We start from the raw sequence: 23,351 nt of genomic DNA on the forward strand, positions 1-23,351 counted from the left end.
TTACATACAAGTCGACATCTGGTCGACTTTTCCAACTTAAGCTTCCAATTAAGAGACTAAGTGTCTCAATTCACTCCGAAACCACTCCAGACCCAAACTAACTACCCTGGTAAGTCATAATACAGTTGTAGAACACAAAAGAAGTAGGGAATTAGGGAACGAGACTACAACTTCCAAAACGACCGGCTGGGTTGTTACGTATGTTTACCTAATTAAATAATAAACTAAAGCAATATATTAACAACAAAAAATACTCAGGGTTGGAGAAAAGATTAAGGAGGTCTAGAGTTATGATTTTCTTAATTGTCGGAATCTTTCCCACTACGTCTTCTATAGTTTTGCCTAAGTATTGTCTAACGATCGTGAGTACTTTGGGTGTTGTAGTTCTCTCTCGAGTAGCTACCACAATTTTCTAGATGTATTCTCTCGAAATACGCTAGCCGGCACAAATTCACCGCTCACTACGATTACACCAAGATTTTTTTATCTCTAATCCCACCTTTAAACCTCAGTGTTAATATCTCACATACGTTAGGAGTGGTATTGTTCAACAACTACTTGAATGTGTACTCTCCCTCGAACAATATACACACTAAATAGGCACAGTCAATTGATGGCCATTCAATCAACAACAATAAACGCGTAGTTGAACAAGTAGAGAAATCCAACAGCTCAATTATATAAAAGCATCACAAGAATTTATCCTACAAAAGGTTCCATCAAAGCCCTAGATAAACAAATTATCTATTCATAATAGTATGCAAAAGTACAATACTAGAATTCATAACCAATAATGGAAATAGGAATAAGGAAGTGAAACTCGTAAACGAATTCACCGCCTTGCTCCTAGTGTGTTCTTGCCTCCTTAGGCCGAATCCCCTCTCAAAACATCCTCCTTTAGGTCGAATCTGCTCTAAAAAGTGTCCCCCCTTTCTTAGACATGTTCAGGAAGTATTTAGAGTCTAGGGTTGAAGTTCTTGAGTCCAAATCCGGGTCGGAGTCTTTTAATTCACGCGTTTTTGATTACCGGGCTATAGACCTCGCGAGGCCTTGCTACAGAGCTGGCTCCGCCTGGCCTGTAGCGCTGTCAAGCTGACTATAGAGCTGGCGTTACTTGGTCTCTAGCACGGCAAGGCAGGCCATAGAGTTGGCTTTACTTGGTCTGTTGCATAGTTTGGGTACTTTATGCTTTTGTGCTCTTTTCTTGCATTTTTGTCCTCTTTATGTGCAACTTTCGCTCATCTTTATCTTCCGATGCTCTTACACATAAAACAACATAATTCAGCTCAAACATCGCACAATTAACCACTAAACTAACAACATGTAAGGCGAGTAATGTACTAAAAAATATAGCATTTTGGTCACACATCACTATCCGACACTTAAACGTTGCTCTTCCTCGAGTCAACCACTAATTCACACTAACCATGATCACTTTATTTTCATTTAACACATCTGAAGCACACCATTATTACTATGGTTGATAGCAACAATTAAACTTTAGCATATGCCTTCAACGCACATTTACCTTTACTCTATGCCATACTTCAAAAATTTATTCAACAACAAAAGAACATGCTCATAACAACCTTATCCTCACAAACCGACTCAATATCATAATGCATTCATGGCTTGAACACTTAAAATAATAGAGACATCAGATAACGTCACCTATCCTTTGCAAAATTATGTGTCCTCACAACAAGAACAAAATAGTTGGTTGAATCTCAGTACTCGATCAAATGTTCAAATATATTTTAAGGACTCGGATAAATCAAAGAAATTCCTCACTTTCACAAAGAAGTCACATGCATGCACAAAGTACTATAGGCTTGCCCATTATGTAAACCTCTACTAATGTAGGCTTGCTCAATCTAAAATCAACTAGGACATTTTTATGGTTGTAATGTGGGCTAAGGGACGTGTAGGATAAATTTAGGAATATTGACTAACCATCCTAAGCACTTTAACACATTACAAAATTAACTTTAAGCACATTTTTTTTCAACACAACTTCAATTTCACAAACAATATCACCCCCAAAAATATTTTCAATTTCTTTAAGCACTGCTTTACTTTATACCCCTAGCAAGAACAAGACAATAATTCATTCATCTATAGTTTTTCTTCTTTTCTTTTCTTTTTTCTACTATTGTTTTTACTTTTTCAGTTCCGCTAGTGGTGTATTATTTTGCAAAATAAGTGCACCCTTCTTTCTTTCATTGGTTCCACTTGAAAGTCACCCCACACATAGTCCTTACTTCTTCTAGCGCTCATTTCACAATTAAAGTGCTTTAAGAGGCAAAAGAATCAAAATAATGTCAATTAAGAATAAAGGGTTATAGGCTTGTAATGTGATTGCCAAATAAAAGTTCATAGGCTCAAAAGGGTTTACTAGGGATATATTTTATTTGTGGTAGACATTAAGTTCAAAAATATGAAAGAAAGCCTAAAATCATTTTTCAAAACAAGCAAGCCTAGGATTTCACTTTAACTTACATGCCGGGCAAGTTCTAGACTTAGTTACAATGACATGGACTACACAAGAAGATCTCACCACACATGACACATGATTCACTAAGGATGGTTCCATTCTGACTCTCAAACAATTGCAACTATTCACGGAGCCACAAATTTTTAAGCATTAAGCACAAAGTGAACACGAGCCAAGAAAACGAGATATAGGCGTCAATAGACATGCTATCTAACTCAACAAGGCATCATAAGCAACTTCAAACCATAGGGAAGGTAATACACATGCTAGAGCCTAAATATGCTACTCTCAAACAAGTCAAAAGGGCGCCTAGAAATTTCATCTTCCTTCTTTTATTCTCTAAATCCTATTCTACTCTATAAATAAAATACTATGACCCGGTTCAAACTACATCCTATGGAAAAGAACAGAGGCACAAAGAGATACCATGGGGGATTGCCCTAAAATCTTGTTATAAAAGGACTCATTCTCACTCATTTGCTAGACCTAGATACACAAAAAAGAGCCACAGCAGCCAAAAACCATAGAGTTCCAGATCTGAAAATCTAAGAAAAGCCACAAAGAAAGTCCACCCAAAAAACAAAGAAAAGAAAAATCACAAAAAAAAAATTCAAAGTTGCTTGCAATTGCTGCTGCATTTTTTTTTATATAAGTTCTAGGTTCTCAAGCTGATCTTCAACTGGGAATAGAAGCTGTCTTCTGTTATTTCTGCTATTGATCTTGCTGAGCTCCACTCTGTCTTCTTAGCCTTTATTTGGCCCCACAAGTTTGTTTTTAAATGCTAGGTCTGAATGCTTCCAGTTCTCTGATTGTTGCTAGTTCGAATGAATGAAATATTGATTTGTTTTGGCTCCATTTTTTCCATTTGTTTTGTTGAATATGTTGTTTTACTTTAGATAAGCATATTGAATGATGAATATGTGTTTATCAACTTGAGTAAGTAGAAGCTTAATTGTGATGAAGGTTGTGGCGATGAGTGAAGTGGCATCAAATCTGTGAATGACGCATAATCTTCATATAACTTGAATTAAAATGTGGAAACATTACATCTGAAGCAAGTAGAGCAATAATTTGGCAAATTCAGTTGGATTCCAAGGATCGATTTCGTGCAAGATTTTCTAAGCTAAATGACGGCAGTCACGATTTGTAGATAAATTCACTTATGCGCTTAATTGTTCACTTTGTTCATTTTAGTAAACTTAAGTAGTAGCTAATTTTTGTAATCTCATACTCAGTTATGGTAAGTTTTAGGCATCTGTGACTGAGGCATGCTACATAGTGGCAGACTATTCTCTCATTTGGGGAAAGCTTGTATGTGAATTTGAGGAAAATGAAGCTTTACCCCCACACAATTCGGCTAGTAATGCAAAGCCCATTCAATCATGATTTATCTGCCGGCTTTCTCTGCCCATTTCTATAAGTTCGCATGCCTTTTCTTTTGTTTTCTTTGTTAAATACTGTAAGCATATTTTTGTTAATGTGATGATTGTATTTGTTTCCTTGCCTTCTCGTTAGTTTGACATCTTAAATTGGTAGGGGTAGTTGATAAGATTAATGTAGGGAATTATTTGTTTCATTTAATTTATGGACTGCTCATCAAATCTTTGTAAGTTGAGTTGTAACATTAACTTTAGTTTTTAGTATTTTCTTAAAATTATTTTCATAATAGCCAAAATCATACATTTCTTCCACAACAAATTTTCCATAACTCATGACCCTCACATTTGAATCTTAAATTAGTTTAGGACAATAACTTATAAACACTGTAGCTTGCTTTAGGCGCGATTAGTGATTAATAAATTATCGTGACTATGGGCACGATTCACGTGGCATGGTCATGATACGATCCCAACTCAAGTGCACGTTCACACAACTTGACACAATTTCAAATAATTAAAATAAACATGTTGTGAGTCACAGGTACGTTTCACTTGTCACGACCCAATTCCATACTAGGTCGATACTGCACCTAGCGCCGCCGTTAGGCAAGCCCACATGCGAGGCTACTATTTGTTTATCCGTTTTTTAACTTATTTTTAATTACACTGACTTTCATGCAACTGTGACAAGCCTTTTTGCACATTTATCAACATAATAAGTACATAGTCTGCGGTGATAAAAATGACAAGTACAGCACTACACAAGTGCTATAATTCCTCAAAACCCGGCGTCACAAGTACATGAGCAATCTAGAGAATATAAAAAACTACTAAAACTACTGTCCGAAAGTAATAAACAAGAATAGTAAATAAGATGGAAGGAGACTCCGGTGCTACGGATCGTATCAAGGCAAGAAACTCATCCCTAAGTCTCCGTAATGACCTGCTACGCGCCCGCGTGACCACTGGTGGAACCTGTCTCAGTACATGCACATCAGTGCAGAAGTGTAGCGTGAGTACGAAGAACAACACGTACCTAATACCTAGTCAAACCTTGAAGAAGTAGTGACGAAGGATCGTCTTGACACTTACTAGAGGTCAATAATAATAACGAAAGTGCATAAAGTAGACATGGTGAACATACAACAAGTATCAATGAGACAAATAAAAGCAACTACAATAAATACAACAGGAATCCGTAACACATCACCAATATCTCGTAACTGGCTGTGAAGACCCTTACTCAATTATATCCAAACTGGAACCCGTTTCGATTACTGCCGAGATGAACTACCTGATCCCATATTAGAGTGGTGTTACAATACTGTCGAGGCGAACAATCAAATCCTAGTAGAGTAGAGAAGTTTATCTCACTCACGGAAGTACTTGCGATGCGAGAGGATATGGATTTTTCATAGTTATTCAGTATTCCTCAATTTTCCCAAAATAAGAAGACTAAGTCAATAATTGCAAATTTAAAATCCCTAGTCTCAACTCTATTTAAGACAGGTAATATGCATGATAAACACAATAATACAATTAAAGGCGTGACATGGGTCTAAGTCTACTCGGACATATCATGGAATATAGCTACCCACGGACTCTCGTCACCTAGTGCGTACGTAGCTCCCCGCATAAGTAATACATAAAGAGATGCACCTAAGGGGATGAGTTCCCTCTTACAAGGTTTGGAAAGAAACTTACCACGTTTCTAAGCTCACTTCAAATCCACTAATCCACTCTAAAAGCGCCAAGTCAATGCCGAACAATCTGAAACTAGTTCAAATATGATATAAATTCAATATATGCTCAAAAGTCCCTATTTTAGCTATTAGAGTAATTACCCAACCCAAGTTAGAAGATTCTTAAAATTCATCCTCGGGCCCATGTGCCCGAATTCCAAAATTTTTTGAAGATAAATATTATCCATAGCCTCACAAACTCAAATATATAATTTTTACTTAATTCCACAACCAATTTCGTTTTCAAATCTCATTTTTACCAAAATCCTAGGTTTTTCAAAAATCCCTCAAATTTTCACAATTTCCCATGGTTAATCTACCTAAAATTCGCATAATTAACTTGAAAATGGGTGGGAGTTACTTAGCTTAGAATGTTGATGAGAATCCCCCTGTAAAGTGCTCTCAAAATCTCCTAGGACTAAATGAAATGTGAGAAAAAAAGTCTAAATCTCGGATTAAAAGCCTCACTGACCCTAATGACTTCAGCTTTTGCGGACCTTGCGTCGTACCTGCGACGCTGCACCTGCCGAAAGTCCATCGCAGGTGTGGTCCTCACCCAGCTTGACCAAATCCGCTTCTGCGGAGAAGCATCCGCACCTGCGTATCCGCTTCTGCGGAGCTATTCCGCTTATGCGCACTTGCGCCTGCTGAGAAACACCCGCACTTGCGACCCAAAGCCTCTTTGGCCCTCTTTGGCATAGCCCGCACCTGCGACCACCTTCCTCGCACCTGTGAGCTCGCAGGTGCGGTAAACTCTCCACTTCTACAACCACTGGCCAGCCTACTCCAGGCCGCTTCTACGTTCAAGGGGCTGCTTCTGCAAGGTCACGCCTACGGCCAAAACCACGCAGGTCAACGCACCAGAACTGGAGAACCAGCAGTCCCTCCATGCCAAATTCTAAGTCCGATTCCAATACATTTTGCATTGGGGGGACCTGGGACCCCGTCTATCATACTCACACATCCAACAACATAATACGGACTCTCTCGCACAATGGAAACACCAAACTAACGCCTAGAAATACGAAGCGGACGCCAAAATGGATAAATCAAATTACAAAACTCAAAAACTTCTAAAAACACTTTCGCGCGTCCGATTCCTATCAAATCAACTCGGAATGATGCCAAATTTTGCGTTCAAGTCATAAATTACCATACGAAACTATTCCCAGGCTCAGAATCCCAAACGTACCTCGATAACACCAAAGTCTACTCCAAACCAAACTTAAAGAGCTTGGAAAACCTTCAATGCACCAACTTCCAATATTAAGCGCCGAAACACTCCCCGATCATTCGAAACCCGATCCGAACACACCACCAAGTCAAAAATAATCATAAGAACCTATTGGGACCATCAAATCCCGGTTTCAAGCTCGTTTACTCAAAATATTGACTCAAGTCAAATTTAACCATTATAGGCTACTATTATGGAACTAAGTGTTCTGATTTCAACCTGAACCAACCATCCCCGCAGGTCATAAAACAATAAAGCACATATGGGGAGTCTTAATTAGGGAGACGGGGATCTAGAAAGCAAAATGACCGGTCAGGTCATTACATTCTCCACCTCTTAAACAAACGTTCGTCCTCGAACGGGTCTAGAATCATACCTAGAGTGCTGAACATGTGCGGGTATCCGCTCCTCATGTCTTCCTCGACCTTCTAAGTCGCTTACTTGACTGGTTGACCCCTCCACTAGACCTTCACCGCAGTTATCTTCTTGGACCTCAATTGGCAAACCTGTCTGTCAATAATGGCAACCGGCACCTCTTCATAACCCAAACGCTCATCTAGCTAAATCATGTTGTAATCTAGCACGTGCGACTTGTCGGCATGATATCTCTGGATCATAGACACATGGAAGAACGGATGAACTCCCGATAGACTGGGAGGCAAAGCAAGCTCATATGCAACCTCCCCAACTCGCCACAACACCTCAAATGGACCAATAAACCTTGGCAATACTTTCCCTTCTTCCCGAACCTCATGATCCTCTTGATCGGTGAAACTTTCAAGAGAACCTTCTCTCCACCATAAATGATATATCACGCACCTTATGATTCGCATAACTCTTCTGTCTGGGCTGTGTTGTGCAAAGTCACTCCTGAATCAACTTTACCTTTTCCAAGACATCTCTCACCAAATCATACAATATAACTTAGCCTCGCTGGGCTCAAACCATCCGATGGGCGAACGACATCACCGACCATATAAGGCCTCGAATAGAGCCATATTGATGCTGCTGATAATTGTTGTTGTAGGCAAACTCGACCAAGGGCAAGGATCTATCCCACTGACCTCCAAAGTCGATGATACATGCTCTAAGCATATCCTCTGAATTGTCCGCTCTGACTGCCCATCGGTCTGCAGATTAAAAGCTGTGTTGAGCTCTACTCGGGTACCCAACTCGCTTTGAACTACTCTCTAAAAGTGCAAAGTGAATCGGGGGCCTCAATCTGAAATGATGGAAACAGGCACACCATGCAACCGAACAATCTCCTAAATGTAAATCTGTGCCAATCTCTCTGAAGAATACGTAGTCATAACCGGAATAAAGTGTGCCGACTTGGTCAACCTGTCGATAATGACCCAAATCGTGCGAATTTCCTCAAAGTCCACGGCAACCCAACTACAAAGTCCATAGTAATGCTCTCCCAATTCCACTCAAGTATAACCAACTTCTTAAGTAGGCTTCCTAGACTCTGGTGCTCATCTTTAACCTGTTGGTAATTTAGGCACCTTTCGATACATCTTCGTAGCACTTGGATGAATAGAATACCGAGAATTGTGTGCCTCCTATAGAATCTTCTCCCTCAAGCCATCAACATTAGGAACACATAGGCGACCCTAGAGCTGCAGAACACCATCCTCACCGATAGTAACCTCCTTGGCACCACCCTGTAGTATAGTCTCTCTGAGAAGCAACAAGTGCGGATCATCGTACTGGCAAGCCTTGATCCGCTCAACTAATGAAGACTGAGCCACTACGCATGCAAGAACTCGACTGAGCTCTGAAATATCCAATCTCATAAGTCTGTTAGCTAAGGACTGAATTTCCAAAGTCAATGGCCTCTCCTCTGCTGAAATGAATGCCAAACTACCCATACTCTCGGCCTTTCTTCTCAAGGCATCCGCAACCACATTCCCCTTTCCCGGACGATAAAGTATGGTAATATCATAGTCCTTTAGTAACTCAAGCCACCTGCGCTGCCTCAAATTGAGATTCCCCTGCTTGAAAAAATGCTGCAAGATGCGATGATCGGTGTAAACCTCAGGACACCCCATAAAGATAACACCTCCAGATCTTAAGAGCATGAACTATCACAACCAACTCCAAATCATGTACGGGGTAATTCTTGTCGTGGGTCTTCAGGTGACAGGAAGCATATGCAATAACTCGCCCCTCCTGCATCAATAAACAACCTAGGCCAACGTGCGAAGTGTTATAGTATATATCTTCGAATAGGAAGGCAACACTAAAGCTTTATGCTATAGTCAAAGCTATCTTGAGCTTCTGAAAGCTCGCCTCGCAATCATCGAACCACCGGAACAGGGCATCCTTCTGGGTCAATCTAGTCAAAAATGTTGTAATAGATGAGAAGCCCTCTACAAACCAGCAATAATAATCTGCTAACCCGGGAAACTCCTGAGCTCGATCGCTGAACGAGTCAAACTCTGGACTGCCTCGTTCGACCTATGATCTACCTTAATACCCTCTCCTGATACAACATGCCCCAAGAATGCCACAGAATCTAACTAGAACTCGCACTTGGAGAACTTAGCATACAACTTCTATTCCCGCAAGGTCTGAAGCACAACTCTCAAATGCTGCTCGTGCTCCTCCATGCTACGTGAGTAGATCAATATGTCATCAATGAAGAAAATGACAAAAGAATCAAGATACATCCTGAACACTCGGTTCATCAAATCCATAAACGTCGCCGGGGCATTAGTCAAGCCGAAGGACATCACCAAAAATTCATAGTGACCATATCTAGTTCTGAAGGTCGCCTTCGGAACATCCGAAGCACGAATCTTCAGCTGATGATACCCAGATCACAAGTCAATCTTAGAGAACACCCTGGAACCCAGCAAAACTGGTCAAACAAATCACCAATATGCGGCAACGTGTACTTGTTCTTAATGGTAACTTTGTTCAACCGGCGGTAATCAATGCAAATCCACATAGTCCTATCCTTCTTCTTCATGAACAACACCAGTGCACCCCAAGGGGACACACTCGGCCTGAGAAAACCCTTTGCTAGATACTCCTCAAACTGTTCCTTTAACTCCTTCAACTCTCTTAGAGCCATGCGGTGCAGTGGAATAGAGATGGGTAGGGTACCTAGAGCCAAATCAATACAGAAATCGACATCACGGTCTAGTGACATGCCTGGGAGATCAGAAGGAAACAGATCGGAGAACTCCCGCTCCACGGGCACTGAATAAATTGTCGGAGTCTCTGCAGCAATATCCCAAACATAAGCTAGATAAGACAAATAAACCTTCTCGACCATGTGTCAAGCCTTTAGAAAAGACATAACCCGACTAGATGAACTGACAAATAAACCCTTCCACTCCAATATAGGCAACTCTGATATCGCCAAAGTAATAGTCTTATCATGGCAATCAAGGATGGCATGATATGGAGACAACCAGTCCATGCCCAGGATGACCTCAAAGTCAGTCATATCAAGCAACACAAGATCTCTTCTAGTCTCAAAACCACAGAAAGTCACGATACAGGACCGGTAAGTCCGATCCACAACAACAGAATCGCCCACTGGCATGGATACATACAAAGGAGTACCCAAGGACTAGCGAGAAACACCCAGAAAATAAGCAAACAGAGATGAAACATATGAATACTTAGACCCTGGATCAAATAGTACCATAGAATCCCTACCGCAGACAAAAATAATACATGTGACAACGGCATCTGAGGCTACTGCATCTGGTCTGGCTGGAAAGGCATAGAACCTAGTCGGAGCACCACCTGACTAGCCTCTACCTCTAGGACGGCCCTTACCCACCTGTCCTCCACCTCAGGGCGGCCGAACGGACGGTGCGGCAATTGGTGCGGTAATCATAGGCCGATAGTCCTGCTGCTTAGCCTTGCCCCAAAATCTGGGACAAAACCTCTTCACGTGGCCAAGATCCGCATTCGAAACAACCCCTCGAAATCGTGGACTGCTGGCCTGAAGTTTGACCCTGATAGGGTCGTGCTAGAGTACCCCAAGCAGGCGGTGGTGCTGAATGCATGGGCCTGCAGGGCAGACCCCTCATGAATTGACCTCTACCCCAGGTGGGGGGAGCCACTAAATCCTCTAAATTTCTAGGGCCGCTTGTCCCTCGACGTAAACTTACCACTACGGTTGTGAATATGCTCGATCCTCTGAGCTATATCCACAACCTGAAGAAAAGAAGTCCCATCTCTGCCTCACGGGCCATAGGTACCTGAATCTCAGGTGCAGACCTGCAATGAACCTACGCACCCTCTCTGCATCTGTTGGGGGTATAATAGCTACATGGTGAGACAAGTTAGTGAATCTCGCCTCATAGTTGGTGACAGATATGTGACCCTGACAGGGTCGCTCAATCTGTTCTTGGGTATGTACATCTCCAAGAACAGATGTGTAAAATGATCCCAAGTCAAGGGAGGTGAACCTACTGGCCTGCCAAGAAGAAAAGCCTACCACCATCTATGGGCCTCGCCATCAAGCTGAACAGTAGCAAAGTCCACCCCGTTGGACTTTAATATCCCCATGTTCCGGAGCCTATCCTTGCACCGGTCAATGAAATCCCGGGGGTCCTCTGACCTCTCACCCCCCAAAAGTAGGGGGGCGAAGCCTAGTCCATCTATCGAGCCGCTTCTACTGATCATCGGTCACGAATGGTACAGCCTCTGGCATAGCCGCTGGAACAGGCTAGGCCTTGCCTGCAGGTAGTGCACCTAGGGTCTGATAAACAGCAGCAGCGTGCCGAGGAGCCTAAGCGGTAGGGGTGTGCTCCCCCTCCTGCCTGAGATGTGGCATGGTTCGCCGGAAACCAGCCTGCGTCATAGAGTCCATGAACCGTAGCATACGACCCATGACATCCTGGAATCCCGTCACAGTCATCAAATCTGGCGGGGTTGGCACAGCTGCAAGAGCCTCATCCTGATCCTCAATAACAAGATCCTCTACTGGATCCACTGGTGGTGTAAAAGGAGCAACCCTAGGGCGCCCTCTTCCTCTGACTGGAGCTGGAGCCCTCTCCCGGTCTCTAGCAACAAGGAGAGTAGCCCCTCAACCTCTTGGTACATTCGTCGCGCACTTTCTCACCATCTGTGAGAGATCAATAGAAAGACACTTAGTATAATATCAACTGCACAATAGGAGATGAAGAAAGAGAAGTTTCCTAACACCCTATATCCTCTCGAAGATAAGCGCAGACGTTTTCGCACCGATCCGCAAGACTCTACTAGGTCTGTTCATGACTTGTGAAACCTATGTGAACCTAAAGCTCTAATACCAAGCTGTCATGACCAATTCCGTACTAGGTCGAGATTACACCTAACGCCGCCGTTAGGCAAGCCCACAAGCGAGACTACTATTTGTTTATCCCTTTTTAACATATTTTAATTACACAGAATTTTATGCTACTATGACAAGCCTTTTTACACAAAATATCAACATAATAAGTACATAGTCTGCCGTGATAAAAATGACAAGTACAGTAGTACATAAGTGCTACAAATCCCCAAAACTCGGCGTCACAAGTACATGAGCAATCTAGAGAATATACAAAACTACTAAACCTACTATCCAAAAGTAATAGACAGGAATAGCAAATAAGAAGGAAGGAGACTCCGGTGCTGCGGATCATAGCAAGGCAAGCAGCTCACCACTAAGTCTCTGTGATGACCGGCTACGCGCCTGCGTGACCACTGGTGGAACCTATCTCAATACCTACACATGAGTGCAGAAGTGTAGCGCGAGTACGAAGAACAACGCGTACCTATCATGTATCTAGTCTAACCTCGGAGTAGTGACAAGAGGTCGACTTGACACTTGCTAGAGGTCAATAATAATAATTAAAGTGCATAAAGTAGACATGGTGAACATACAACAAGTATCAACGAGACAAATAAAAGAAACTAAAATAAATACACATGAATCCGTAACACATCACAATATCTCATAACTGACCGTGAGGACTCTAACTCAATTATATCCGAAATGGAACCCATTTCGATTATTTAGCACGAAGTTTTTGAGGTGAACAGCCCGATCTCATAAGAATAGTGGTATTCAGTACTGCCGAGGTGAACGGCCCAATCTCATAAGAGTAGTGTTACCATCACACTGCCGAAGCGAACAACCTGATCCTATAAGAGTGGTATTACCAAACTATCGACGCGAATAGCCAGATCCCATAAAGGTGGTGTTACTATACTCCTGAGGTGAACGGCCCGATCCCATTAGAGTGGTGTTACTATACTGCCTAGGCGAATGGCCCGATGCCATTAGAGTACAGAAGTTTACCTTGCTCGCGGAAGTACTTGCGGCCGAGAGGACATGGATTTTTCATAGTTATCCAGTATTACTCAATTTTCCCAAAATAAGAAGACTAAGTCGATAATTGCAACTTTAAAATCCCTAGTCTCAGCTCTATTCAAGACATTAAATACGCATGATAAACACAACAATACAATTAAAGGCATATCATGGAATATAGATACGCACGGACTCTTCTCACCTAATGCATACGTAGCTCCCCACACAAGTAATACACAACAAGATGCACCTAAGGGGATGAGTTCCCTCTTACAAAGTTAGGCAAGAGACTTACCTCGTTTCCAAGCTCACTTCCAGCCCACTAAGCCACTCTAAAAGCCCCAAGTCGATGCTGAACAACCGAAAACTAGTCAAATATTATATAATTTAATCAATTTATGCTCAAAAGTCCCTATTTTAGCTATTAGAGTAATTACCCAACCCAAATTAGAAGATTCTTAAAATTCGCCTTCGAACCCACGTGCCCAGATTCCGGAAATGTTCGAAGATAAATATTATACATAGCCTCACGAACTCAAATATATAATTTTTACTTAATGCCATAACCAATTTCGTGGTCAGATATCATTTTAACCAAAACCCTAGGTTTTTCATAAATCCCCAAGTTTTCACAATTTCCCATGGTTAATCTACCCAAAATCCGCATAATTAACTTAACAATGGGTGAGAGTTACTTACCTTAGAATGTTGATGAGAATCCCCCCTCTAAAGTGCTCTCAAAATCTCCCAAGACTAAATGAAAATGTAAGGAAAAAGGCCTAAGTTTCGGATTAAAAGCCTCATTGCCCCCAGCAATTTCCGCTTCTGCGGACCTTGGGTCGCACCTGCACACCGCACTTGAGAAAAATCCATCACATGTGCGGTCCTCACCTAGCTTGGCCAAGTTTGCTTCTGCAGAGAAGCATGTGCACCTGCGCATTCGCTTCCACGGAGCTGATCCGCATTTGCGTACTCGTGCTTGCGGAGAAACACCTGTTCCTGTGACCCAAAGCCTCTTTGTCCTGGCCCGCACCTGCGACCACCTTCCTCGCACCTGCGAGCTCACACGTTCGATATCTCTGCGCTTCCGCGATCACTAGCCAGCCTACTTCAGGCCGCTTCTGTGATCGAGGGGCCGCTTCTGCGAAGTCGCACCTGCAGCAAAACCCACGCAGGTGCAAATGCACCAGAACTAGAGCACCAACAGTCCCCCAATGCCAAATTCCGAGTCTGATTCCAATCCGTTTTGCATCCAAGGCTCCTGAGACCCTGTCCAATCATACTCACACATCAAACAACATAATACAGACTCGCTTGCGCGATCAAAACACCAAATTAACATCTAGAAATACGAAGCGGACGCTAAAACATATGAATCAAATTATGAAATTCAAAAACTTCTAAAAACACTACATCACATCCGTTTCCTATCAAATCAACTCGGAATGACGCTAAATTTTACGTGCAAGTCATAAATCACCATACAAAACTATACCCATGCTAGAAATCCCAAACGGACCTCGATAACACCAAAGTCTACTCCAAACCAAACTTAAAGAACTTGAAAAACCTTCAATGTCCAACTTCCAATATTAAGCGCTGAAACGCTCCCGGGTCATCCGAAACCCGATTCGAACACACGCCTAAGTCTAAAATCATCAAACCAACCTATTGGAACTGTCAAATCCTAATTTCAAGGTCGTTTACTCAAAACGCTGACTCAAGTCAAACTTAACCATTATAAAGTACTCTTAAGGAACTAAGTGTTCCGATTTCAACCCGAATCCTACCAAACCCAAACCAACCATCCCTGCCGGTCATAAAATAGTAAAAGCACATATGGGGAGTCTTAATTAGGGAACAGGGATGTAGAAAGAAAAACGACCGTTCGGGTCATTACATCACGTGGCGTGATTTGTGATGTGTACCAAAACAACAAGTACATGACATTGTGACTTGTTTAAATAAATTTTATAATTGTTTAAAATAAATAAAAGCAGTATAGAAGAGGTAACACATAAAGGTTTCAAACATATAATAATTCAGATCATTAAGCCAAATTTAGTTGTTAAGCGACCATGCTAAAACCACGGAACTCGGGAGTTCCTCACACCTTCTCCCTGGTTAACAGGATTTTTACCTGGTCTTTTGTGTTTGTAGACCATAAATAGAGTCAATTTCCTTGATTTGGAATTTTAAAATAAATTGGTCACTTGGGACATCACAATAATTATTCCAAGTGGCGACTTTAATTAAATAAATAATCTCATTTCGAAAAATAAAACTTGAATTGAAAAAACTCCTTATCTTCGGAAAAAGGAGGTGTGACAACCACAAGGCCAAGTTGTGCCCTATCAAAGGCAGCATGGTTACAAATCAGCACCACCAACAACAGTTGGCTTACCAACAGCCTCATCAACAGCAGGTGACCAGACATGACGATAGTAATATTATAGAAATCAAGGGCATGTTGCAACAAATCATTAGGACAAATGGAAGGATGCAAGAAAGTTAGTCGCACATGACTCGCCCACAAAGAACGTTGCTTGAAGACACACATCAATTCAAAAGAGCAGAACCCGAATAAGTTAATGGCAATGAGTCTTAGGAATGGAGGGGATTTGGACAGAGAGCAAGAAGTTGCTCAATCTAATAGAGATGCAGGGTCACTTACTCCAGTGCCATTTGATATTGATGAGTCGACGGAGCTCACAGAGGTTGTAATTGAACAAACACAAGTTGACAAAGGAAAGGATAAAGAAATTGAACAGTTCCCTAAACGGGAAGTGGAAACGACTTCTAATCAGGAAAAGACACAGAGCAGTGAGCAGAAGCTACTTCCAGCACCATTCCCTCAAAGATTGGCAAAGCAAAAGAAAGATGATCAATACATGAAATTCATGGAAATATTCAGACAGATTCAATTGAATATTTTGATGATGGATGCTTTGAGGGAAATGCTGGGTTATGATAAAATGATGAAGGATTTGAAGTCTCAAAAGTTTGAATTCTAGGACTTGTCTACCGTAACTCTAACTCAAACTTTTAGAGCGGTAGTGACAAGACCTATGGCTCAAAAGTTGTCTGATCCTGGTAGTTTCACTATCCCATACACAATTGAGCTTTGGTTTTGCTAAAGCATTGTATGACTTGGGAATCAGTATTAACTTGATGCCATTGTCAATATACACAAAGTTAGGCATTGGCAGAGCTAGACCAACCTCAATGTTGCTACAACTGGCTGATCGTACAGTTAAAAGGCCAACAGGAATTCTGGATGATGTGCTTATCCAAGTGGGGAGGTTTGTATTTCTTGCTAATTTCGTTATTCTTGACTGCCATGTTGACGAAGAAATATACATAATTTTGGGAAGGACGTTCTTAGCCACTGGGAGAGCATTGATTGATTATGAGACTAGAGAGCTGAAAATGAGGTTGAATAAATTCAACGTACAACAATCTATGAGGAGGCCCAGCGAATTTATAAATTGTTCGCTAGTGGAGGTAGTTGATGTGATACTATAAGAGAAGGGTGAGACCCTTGATTCCAAAGACCCATTAGAAGCTTGTTTGATGAATTTGAAAGAAATGGATGGTGAAGAGTTGGCAGAGTGGGTTATGGCTCTCGAAGGTCAAGGTTTCTGGAAAAGGGAACCTCAGTTTGAGCCATTACACTTAAAAGAAAGAAAAACACCACCTGCGAAGTCGTCAATATAGGAGCCACCACAGTTTGCCTTTTGGAGAATGTCGTTTGGCCTATGCAACGCACCGGCCACTTTCTAGAGGTATATGCTAGCCATTTTCACTGATATGGTTCAAGATATTATGGTAGTCTTTATGGATGATTTCTCAGTGGTGGGGAATTCATTCGGTGGCTGTCTTAACAATTTCAGAAGAGTGTTGAAAAGGTGTGTGGAGACAAATCTAGTGTTGAACTGGGAGAAGTGCCATTTTATAGTACAAGAAGGAATAGTGTTGGGGCATCGAGTGTCAAGTAAGGGTATTAAGGTCGACCATGCTAAGGTTGACGTGATAGAGAAGTTGCCACCGCCCACTTCGATCGAGGCTGTAAGAAGTTTCCTTGGGCACGCCATTTTCTACAGGCAATTTATAAAGGATTTCTCTAAAATTGCTAATCCCTTATGTAAACTACTTGAAAAGGATCACCACTTTGTGTTTTTTGATGATTGCAGGTTAGCAATTGAGGAGCTAAAAAAGAGACTGGTGACTGTACCAATCATCGTTGCACTCGACTAAGAGCAGCCATTGAGCTCATGTGTGATGCGAGTAACTATGCTATAGGAGCATTTTTGGGGCAGTGAAAGGACAAAATGGTGCACCCAGTTTACTATGCAAGTAGAACACTGAGCAGCGCACATCTCAATTATATTGTGACTGAGAAAGAGATGTTGGCCCTATTGTTTGCATTCAACAAATTCAGGTCTTATTTGATAGGTTCAAAAGTGATTATTCATATTGACCATGCAGCACTTAGGTACTTGATAGCAAAGAAGGAGTCAAAGCCACACTTGATCTGTTAGGTTCTTTTGCAACAAGAATTCAATTTGGAGATCAGCGATAGGAAAGGTATGGAGAACCAAGTGGCAGACCACCTTTCAGGGTTGGAGGGAGCTGAAAAGAAAGTAGAGGTTGAAGATATAACAAAGCCATTCCCTGATGAACAATTACTAGCAGTGGCAATGGAGGAGATGCCTTGGTATGCTGATAATGCTAACTATTTAGCAAGTGGTATTGTACCTTATAAACTCTCTTCGACTCAAAAGAAAAAGTTCTTTCGTGATTGTCGGTCTTATTACTGGGATGACCTTTACTTTAAAATATGTATGGATAACATGATCCGGAGGTCTATCCTCGAGAAAGATTAATCTTCTATTTTGCAGGCTTTCCACGCTTCACCATATGGTGGGAACTTTAAAGGAATTCGGACACCTATAAAGGTGTTAGAGTCGGGGTTGTATTGCCCGACTCTATTCAGGGATGCCCATGTCTAGGTGAAAAGTTGTGATGAGTTCCAACGAACCGGCAACATATCTCACCGTCACGAGATACTGATGACTACAATTCAAGAGGTGGAAGTGTTTGACGTGTAGGGGATTGATTTAATGGGACCATTTGTCAGCTCATATGGTAACAAGTACATATTGGTAGCAGTTGACTATGTCTCCAAATGGGTTGAAGCTGTGGCTCTTCCAACAAATGATGCCAAAGGAGTAATAGGATTTATAAGGAAAAATATTTTTACCCGGTTTAGCACTCGGAGAGCTATAATAAGTGATGGTGGAACCCATTTATGCAATAGAGAGTTCGCAAGGCTATTAGAAAAGTATGGAGTTCACTGTAAGGTTTCCACACTTTACCACCCACAAATGAGCGGGCAAGTAGAAGTGTCCAACGGGGAAATCAAAAGTGTCTTGACCAAGACAGGGAATGCAACTCGGACTGATTGGGCAAGGAAGTTGGATGATGCGTTATGGGCTTACTACACAACATTTAAAATGCTGATAGGTATTTCTCCGTACAAGTTGGTGTTTGTAAAAGCATGCCATCTTCCGGTGGATCTTAAGCATAAAGCCTTATGGACACTGCGACAGTAGAACTTGGATACGGAAACCACAGGAACAAGTGGAGTTACAGAGTTACATGAACTCAAGGAGTTCCGATTCCAGGCATTCGAGAGTACAAGATTGTACAAGGAAAGGATGAAGATGGTGCATGATAAGCACATTCTAGATAGGAACTTCAAACCCAGAGATCTAGTATTGTTATACAACTCGAGATTGAGATTATTTTCGGGTAAGCTGAAATCTAGATGGTCGGGACCATTTAGAGTTGTGCAAGTGTTCCCAAGTGGAGTGGTAGAAATTGAGTCTGAAGATGGGACGAACAGGTTTAAAGTGAATGGGCAAAGGTTGAAACAATACCTTGGAATGATTGAAGAAAAAGGGAAGAAAGATGTGATGTACTTGGAAGAGCCCCAATATGTGAGAGAAGTGTAATCCTGAAAGCCTGCATCATGTCGCGACGTTAAATCAGGCGCTTCCTGGGAGGCAACCCATGGTCGTGTTGTATTCATCATGCCATGACTTTACCTAAGGCGCTTATTGAGAGGCAACCCAATTCGTAGCGTAGATTTCATTTAGTTTTAGTTTTTGTTTGATATTGAGGCGGACTAACAAGTGAGTTTTGTGTGGATTTGTCGTGTTTTTATAGGTAGTGGAGCTACTTGGAAGAACGATGTGCTTGGGGGTCCTAAACTAGCTAAAAGGGTGAAATACGAACAATAAAACACCGAACCATCATGGGGAGAAGTCTACTCTTAGCATGTCTCGTGTCGCCTGGCATTAATGAAACACTACCCCGCCCCTCGCTGAAAATTCAGTGCCCCAGATGCTGCCTTGTGCCGTCTACCACGCCAAGCTTGGCATCCTAGCCTCCACGATGCAACCTTTATAGCGCCATTGTTGGCTTTCCTCATACCGCCTCACAACATCCAAACGTTGCCCCTCACGCTGCCCAACCCCTACGTGAGAATCTGCCTCGCACTGCCTAGCGCTTAAGGCCAAGGTAAGTGACTTGTTTTTGTTATTATCTCCTTACCCTTCTTTCATTAATTAACACCACAACACCACTCCTCCCCTAGTAACTAATTACCATCCCCACTCTTTGTAACAACCACACGACCCCAGCATTCAAAAACAAAAAGAAACAAAACCTTCTGGCTAACTCCCAGCCCCACTGTTCCGTTCCCACACAGAAACAAAACTCCAAGTTCCTCAAGTTGCCACCCAACCCCACTGCCTCGTTATCTCTGTCAAGCAACATGTATGATTTTCTCTTTCTCTCTCCTCTATTTTCTCTTTTCCATATAAATTCTAGTGTTGGGTAATATGTTCTACAAGGTGCAACAGTGGTGCAATTGTGCTAAAAGAAATACCCAACCCCAAATACCCCATAGGTATCTTGTAATTGTTGTGATGAGTGTTATACACTCGATTCCCAAGCCGATTTGGAAGGGTGGAGCAATCCTTCACCCACAAAGAAACTCACACACAAATAATGCATATACGGTGTTTGATAAATTGCCTCATTGGCGATTGTAGGCCCAATTGGAGCCCGAATCTCCGGGATTAGTTGTTTTGTGTTACGTGAGAATGATTGATACGATAGCCTACGTGTGAGGTAACTCTACGGAGTTGGTGGATTGATAAAGTGTGTTTCAAATGACATACGGGCTATGTGTAGTGTCGAAATTCAGATGCTAATACGCTTACTTGATGAAGGCAAAGTCTGAGTAGCCTATGATTTAAAGTAATTAGCATATCTTAGAGCTTTAAGTGTGGGGTCACTCCGACCTTATTTTGGCGATAGTTGTTGTTTCCTTGCATTGACAATTGGCATGGTTGACAGGTACGTGCATTATGGTTCGTCCAACAGCTAGTTCTAAGGCACCGGCTAAGGCTAAGGCACCACCAAAGGCAAAGGCTACCTCGTCAGCCCCACAACCAAAGAAAAGGAATAGAGTTGAGGCTACGTCTAGTAGTCACAATGGTAAAGGAAAGCAAGTGGCTTCTGCTTCTATTGAGGCACAACCTCAAGAGAGAGCGACTCATGAGTATGGCATCAAGAGTATGCCCCCATCTGGGAGGGTATGGTACAGGAAGTGTCGCCCAAACACATATCTCCCTGATTTTGCAGTTGATGAGCACAAATTGAGTCACGTTACCCTCAAATTTAGGAAAGAATATATGAAGTAGGACTTATTTTGTATTTAAAAATCCGAGAGAGGCAAACTTTAGCTTAGCACACGAGTTCTACGCCGGGTGGAACCTTGAGGATGAGGAGCAATTGGTGCCTACTCGTGGTTTGCCTAGCACATTATGAAGATTTTTGGATGCACCTGATGTCTCGTGTAGTCCGTTGTGTGACTTTATTGACCAGCCTGCTTACACAGTTATTAGGCACGCACTGTGTGGTGTTAATTTGAATGCGGTGTGGACAAGGGACAAGATATACAACACCCGTACTTCTTTTCCTGAAGTGAAGTTTATGAAAATTGCTAAAGTGTGGTTGCGCTTGGTGAACACGATACTACTTCTGTATGATCATGATTTTGCTGTTGTCCGAGAGAGAGTATGTCTAGTGTATTTCTTGATGAAAGGGTGACCGGTGAATGCGGGCCAGTTGATACGTAGCCAGATGGCATAATCTAGAAAGGGCACGCTTACTAGGATATTCTTTGTGAATCTGCTTACGCAATATTTGCATAGAGAGCAAGTGGATGAGGAGCCCAAGTTTGACATGTTAATTCCAGCCACATCTCGAGCAACCAACATTGCAGTTATCCGTGGGCCAGATGAGGAAGATGGTACAATATTGACTACAGCGTAGCGTCAGGCTTGTGATGAGAGCGTCTTGGCTCATTTGTATGGGATGATGGATTTGCAATTGAGGATTGGGGGTAGGCCTACTATTTCAGAAGAGAGGACTCAGTTGACTAAGCAGTTCGCCCTCACCATACCTGCACAACGATTGGTTAGTTTAGTTATGGGTCAGGGGGTGCCACCAGAGGAAGATATCAACACTCCCGAGCATTCGGTATAAGGTGACGAGGAGCAGGTTGATCCAGCGACTGATGCCACTGGTGAGGATATGGGTGATGACGTTGATGATTGGGATGAGGCTGACCGAACCTTCTACGATAAGGGCCATCGTCTCGAGGATTGATTAGGGAGTTCTTATCACCATTTCTACTGAAATTATGCATTGGGGACACTGCATGTTTTAAGTGTGGGATGGGTAACTCACGTTGTGCATAGTAGTAACAGATTAGTAACCATATTAGCTTTTTAGTTTTTATTTTTTTAAATTTCTAGCTTCTTATTTTCTTTATTGTTATCTTCTCTTTTTGTTATTTTAAGATACTTTAGAATACTATTGAGTAGTGTAGCAGTTTTATTTTTATTTTTATTTTATAAAAAAAACTGGAACAGAAGAAAAAAAATGAACTTTTCCTAACAATGGATCTCCTAGACAGTTTTCTTGAGGGATTTTACTTTAAACAAAAATACAAAAAGAGTATAAAATAGAAAAAGATACAAAAAAACATGTCTTTTATTTTCCCTAGGTAGTAATAATCCCCCGTGGTTTTTCTTCGTGCCAAGATTTTTTTCATGGGATGTAACTTAAACAGGTAGTAGATTTAATTTTTATTTTATTTGTTTTTACTTTACAGTAGTATGTAGGAAATAAAGGATAAGAACTGAAATGATTTGCACCTTTTGACTTGTTTGATGGTTGCATACTTAGGTTCTGTCATGTGCACCTTCTCTTAGCTTTAAATATATGATGATGCCTCGGTAAAAATGAATAGTATGTGGTTTAACTCATATGTCTTGATTGCTTGACTTGTATTCACTTTGTGCTTTATGCTTAATATATCTCTTGGCTTTGTGAATACTTGTTTGATTGAGAGTCTGAATGAAACCGCCCTTAGCAAGTCATGTACCACGTGTGAAGTGAGTTTTTTGCATAGTCCATGTTATTGCATTTGAGTATAGAACTTGCCCGAAATGTGAATTGGATCGAAATCCTAGTTGTTGCTAAATATGAAAAGTGATGTTAGGCTTTCTTTGATCTTTTTGAGTATTGTTGTCTATCACAAATAAATATCATCCCTAATTACCCTTTTGAGCCTATAAGACTGTCACGACCCAAACCGATCGGCCGCGACGGGCACCCGGCGCCCTTACCCAACTGAGTACCAACGTAAAGTATTTTTCTCATTACATCAACAAGGGTAAATGAGCCAGAAGGGCCGTATGAGGTAACAAGAATAAAATATGAGAGAACAATCGATGTAAAATGATCAAACTTGATATACTGACTTATACATATGACGTACGGGCCTATAAGGCAAAAATAATCACTCGTACACTGAAATAGGCCGACAAGGCCATACAATCTTTCATATACATGAAATATGTCTACAATCTTCTAAGATTAAATAAACGTCATAAGGCCGGTACAGGGCCCCGACATACTAATCAATACATGTCTAAATCATACTAACCAAATAAGCAACTCCGGAGCAAATGGAGCGCACCAACATCTTCCAGTGACCTGATAACCTACTTGAAGGACTCTCAACGTGTCTATCTGGACCTACGGGCATGAAATG

At 41.7% G+C, this 23,351-nt stretch overlaps 1 protein-coding gene across 1 annotated transcript; it reads left to right on the forward strand.

Moving 5' to 3' along the window:
- Positions 15,745-17,410, forward strand: LOC109236136. Its single transcript, XM_019402353.1, has 3 exons — positions 15,745-16,154; positions 16,315-16,587; positions 17,347-17,410. Exons 1-3 carry the CDS (start codon positions 15,745-15,747, stop codon positions 17,408-17,410), a joined length of 747 nt encoding a protein of 248 aa, XP_019257898.1.

The sequence above is a fragment of the Nicotiana attenuata genome, chromosome 12, assembly GCF_001879085.1.
Source record: "Nicotiana attenuata strain UT chromosome 12, NIATTr2, whole genome shotgun sequence".
NCBI classification, from domain to species: Eukaryota; Viridiplantae; Streptophyta; class Magnoliopsida; order Solanales; family Solanaceae; genus Nicotiana; species Nicotiana attenuata.

Bases quoted from the DNA above. Each gene is read 5' to 3' on its own strand.
- LOC109236136 (XM_019402353.1), top strand. From the start codon at position 15,745: ATGGCAATGAGTCTTAGGAATGGAGGGGATTTGGACAGAGAGCAAGAA. The intron at 16,155-16,314 runs GTTTGAATTCTA...CTTGGGAATCAG, and splicing joins AAGGATTTGAAGTCTCAAAA to TATTAACTTGATGCCATTGT. The intron at 16,588-17,346 runs GTTGAATAAATT...TGATGATTGCAG, and splicing joins ACTAGAGAGCTGAAAATGAG to GTTAGCAATTGAGGAGCTAA.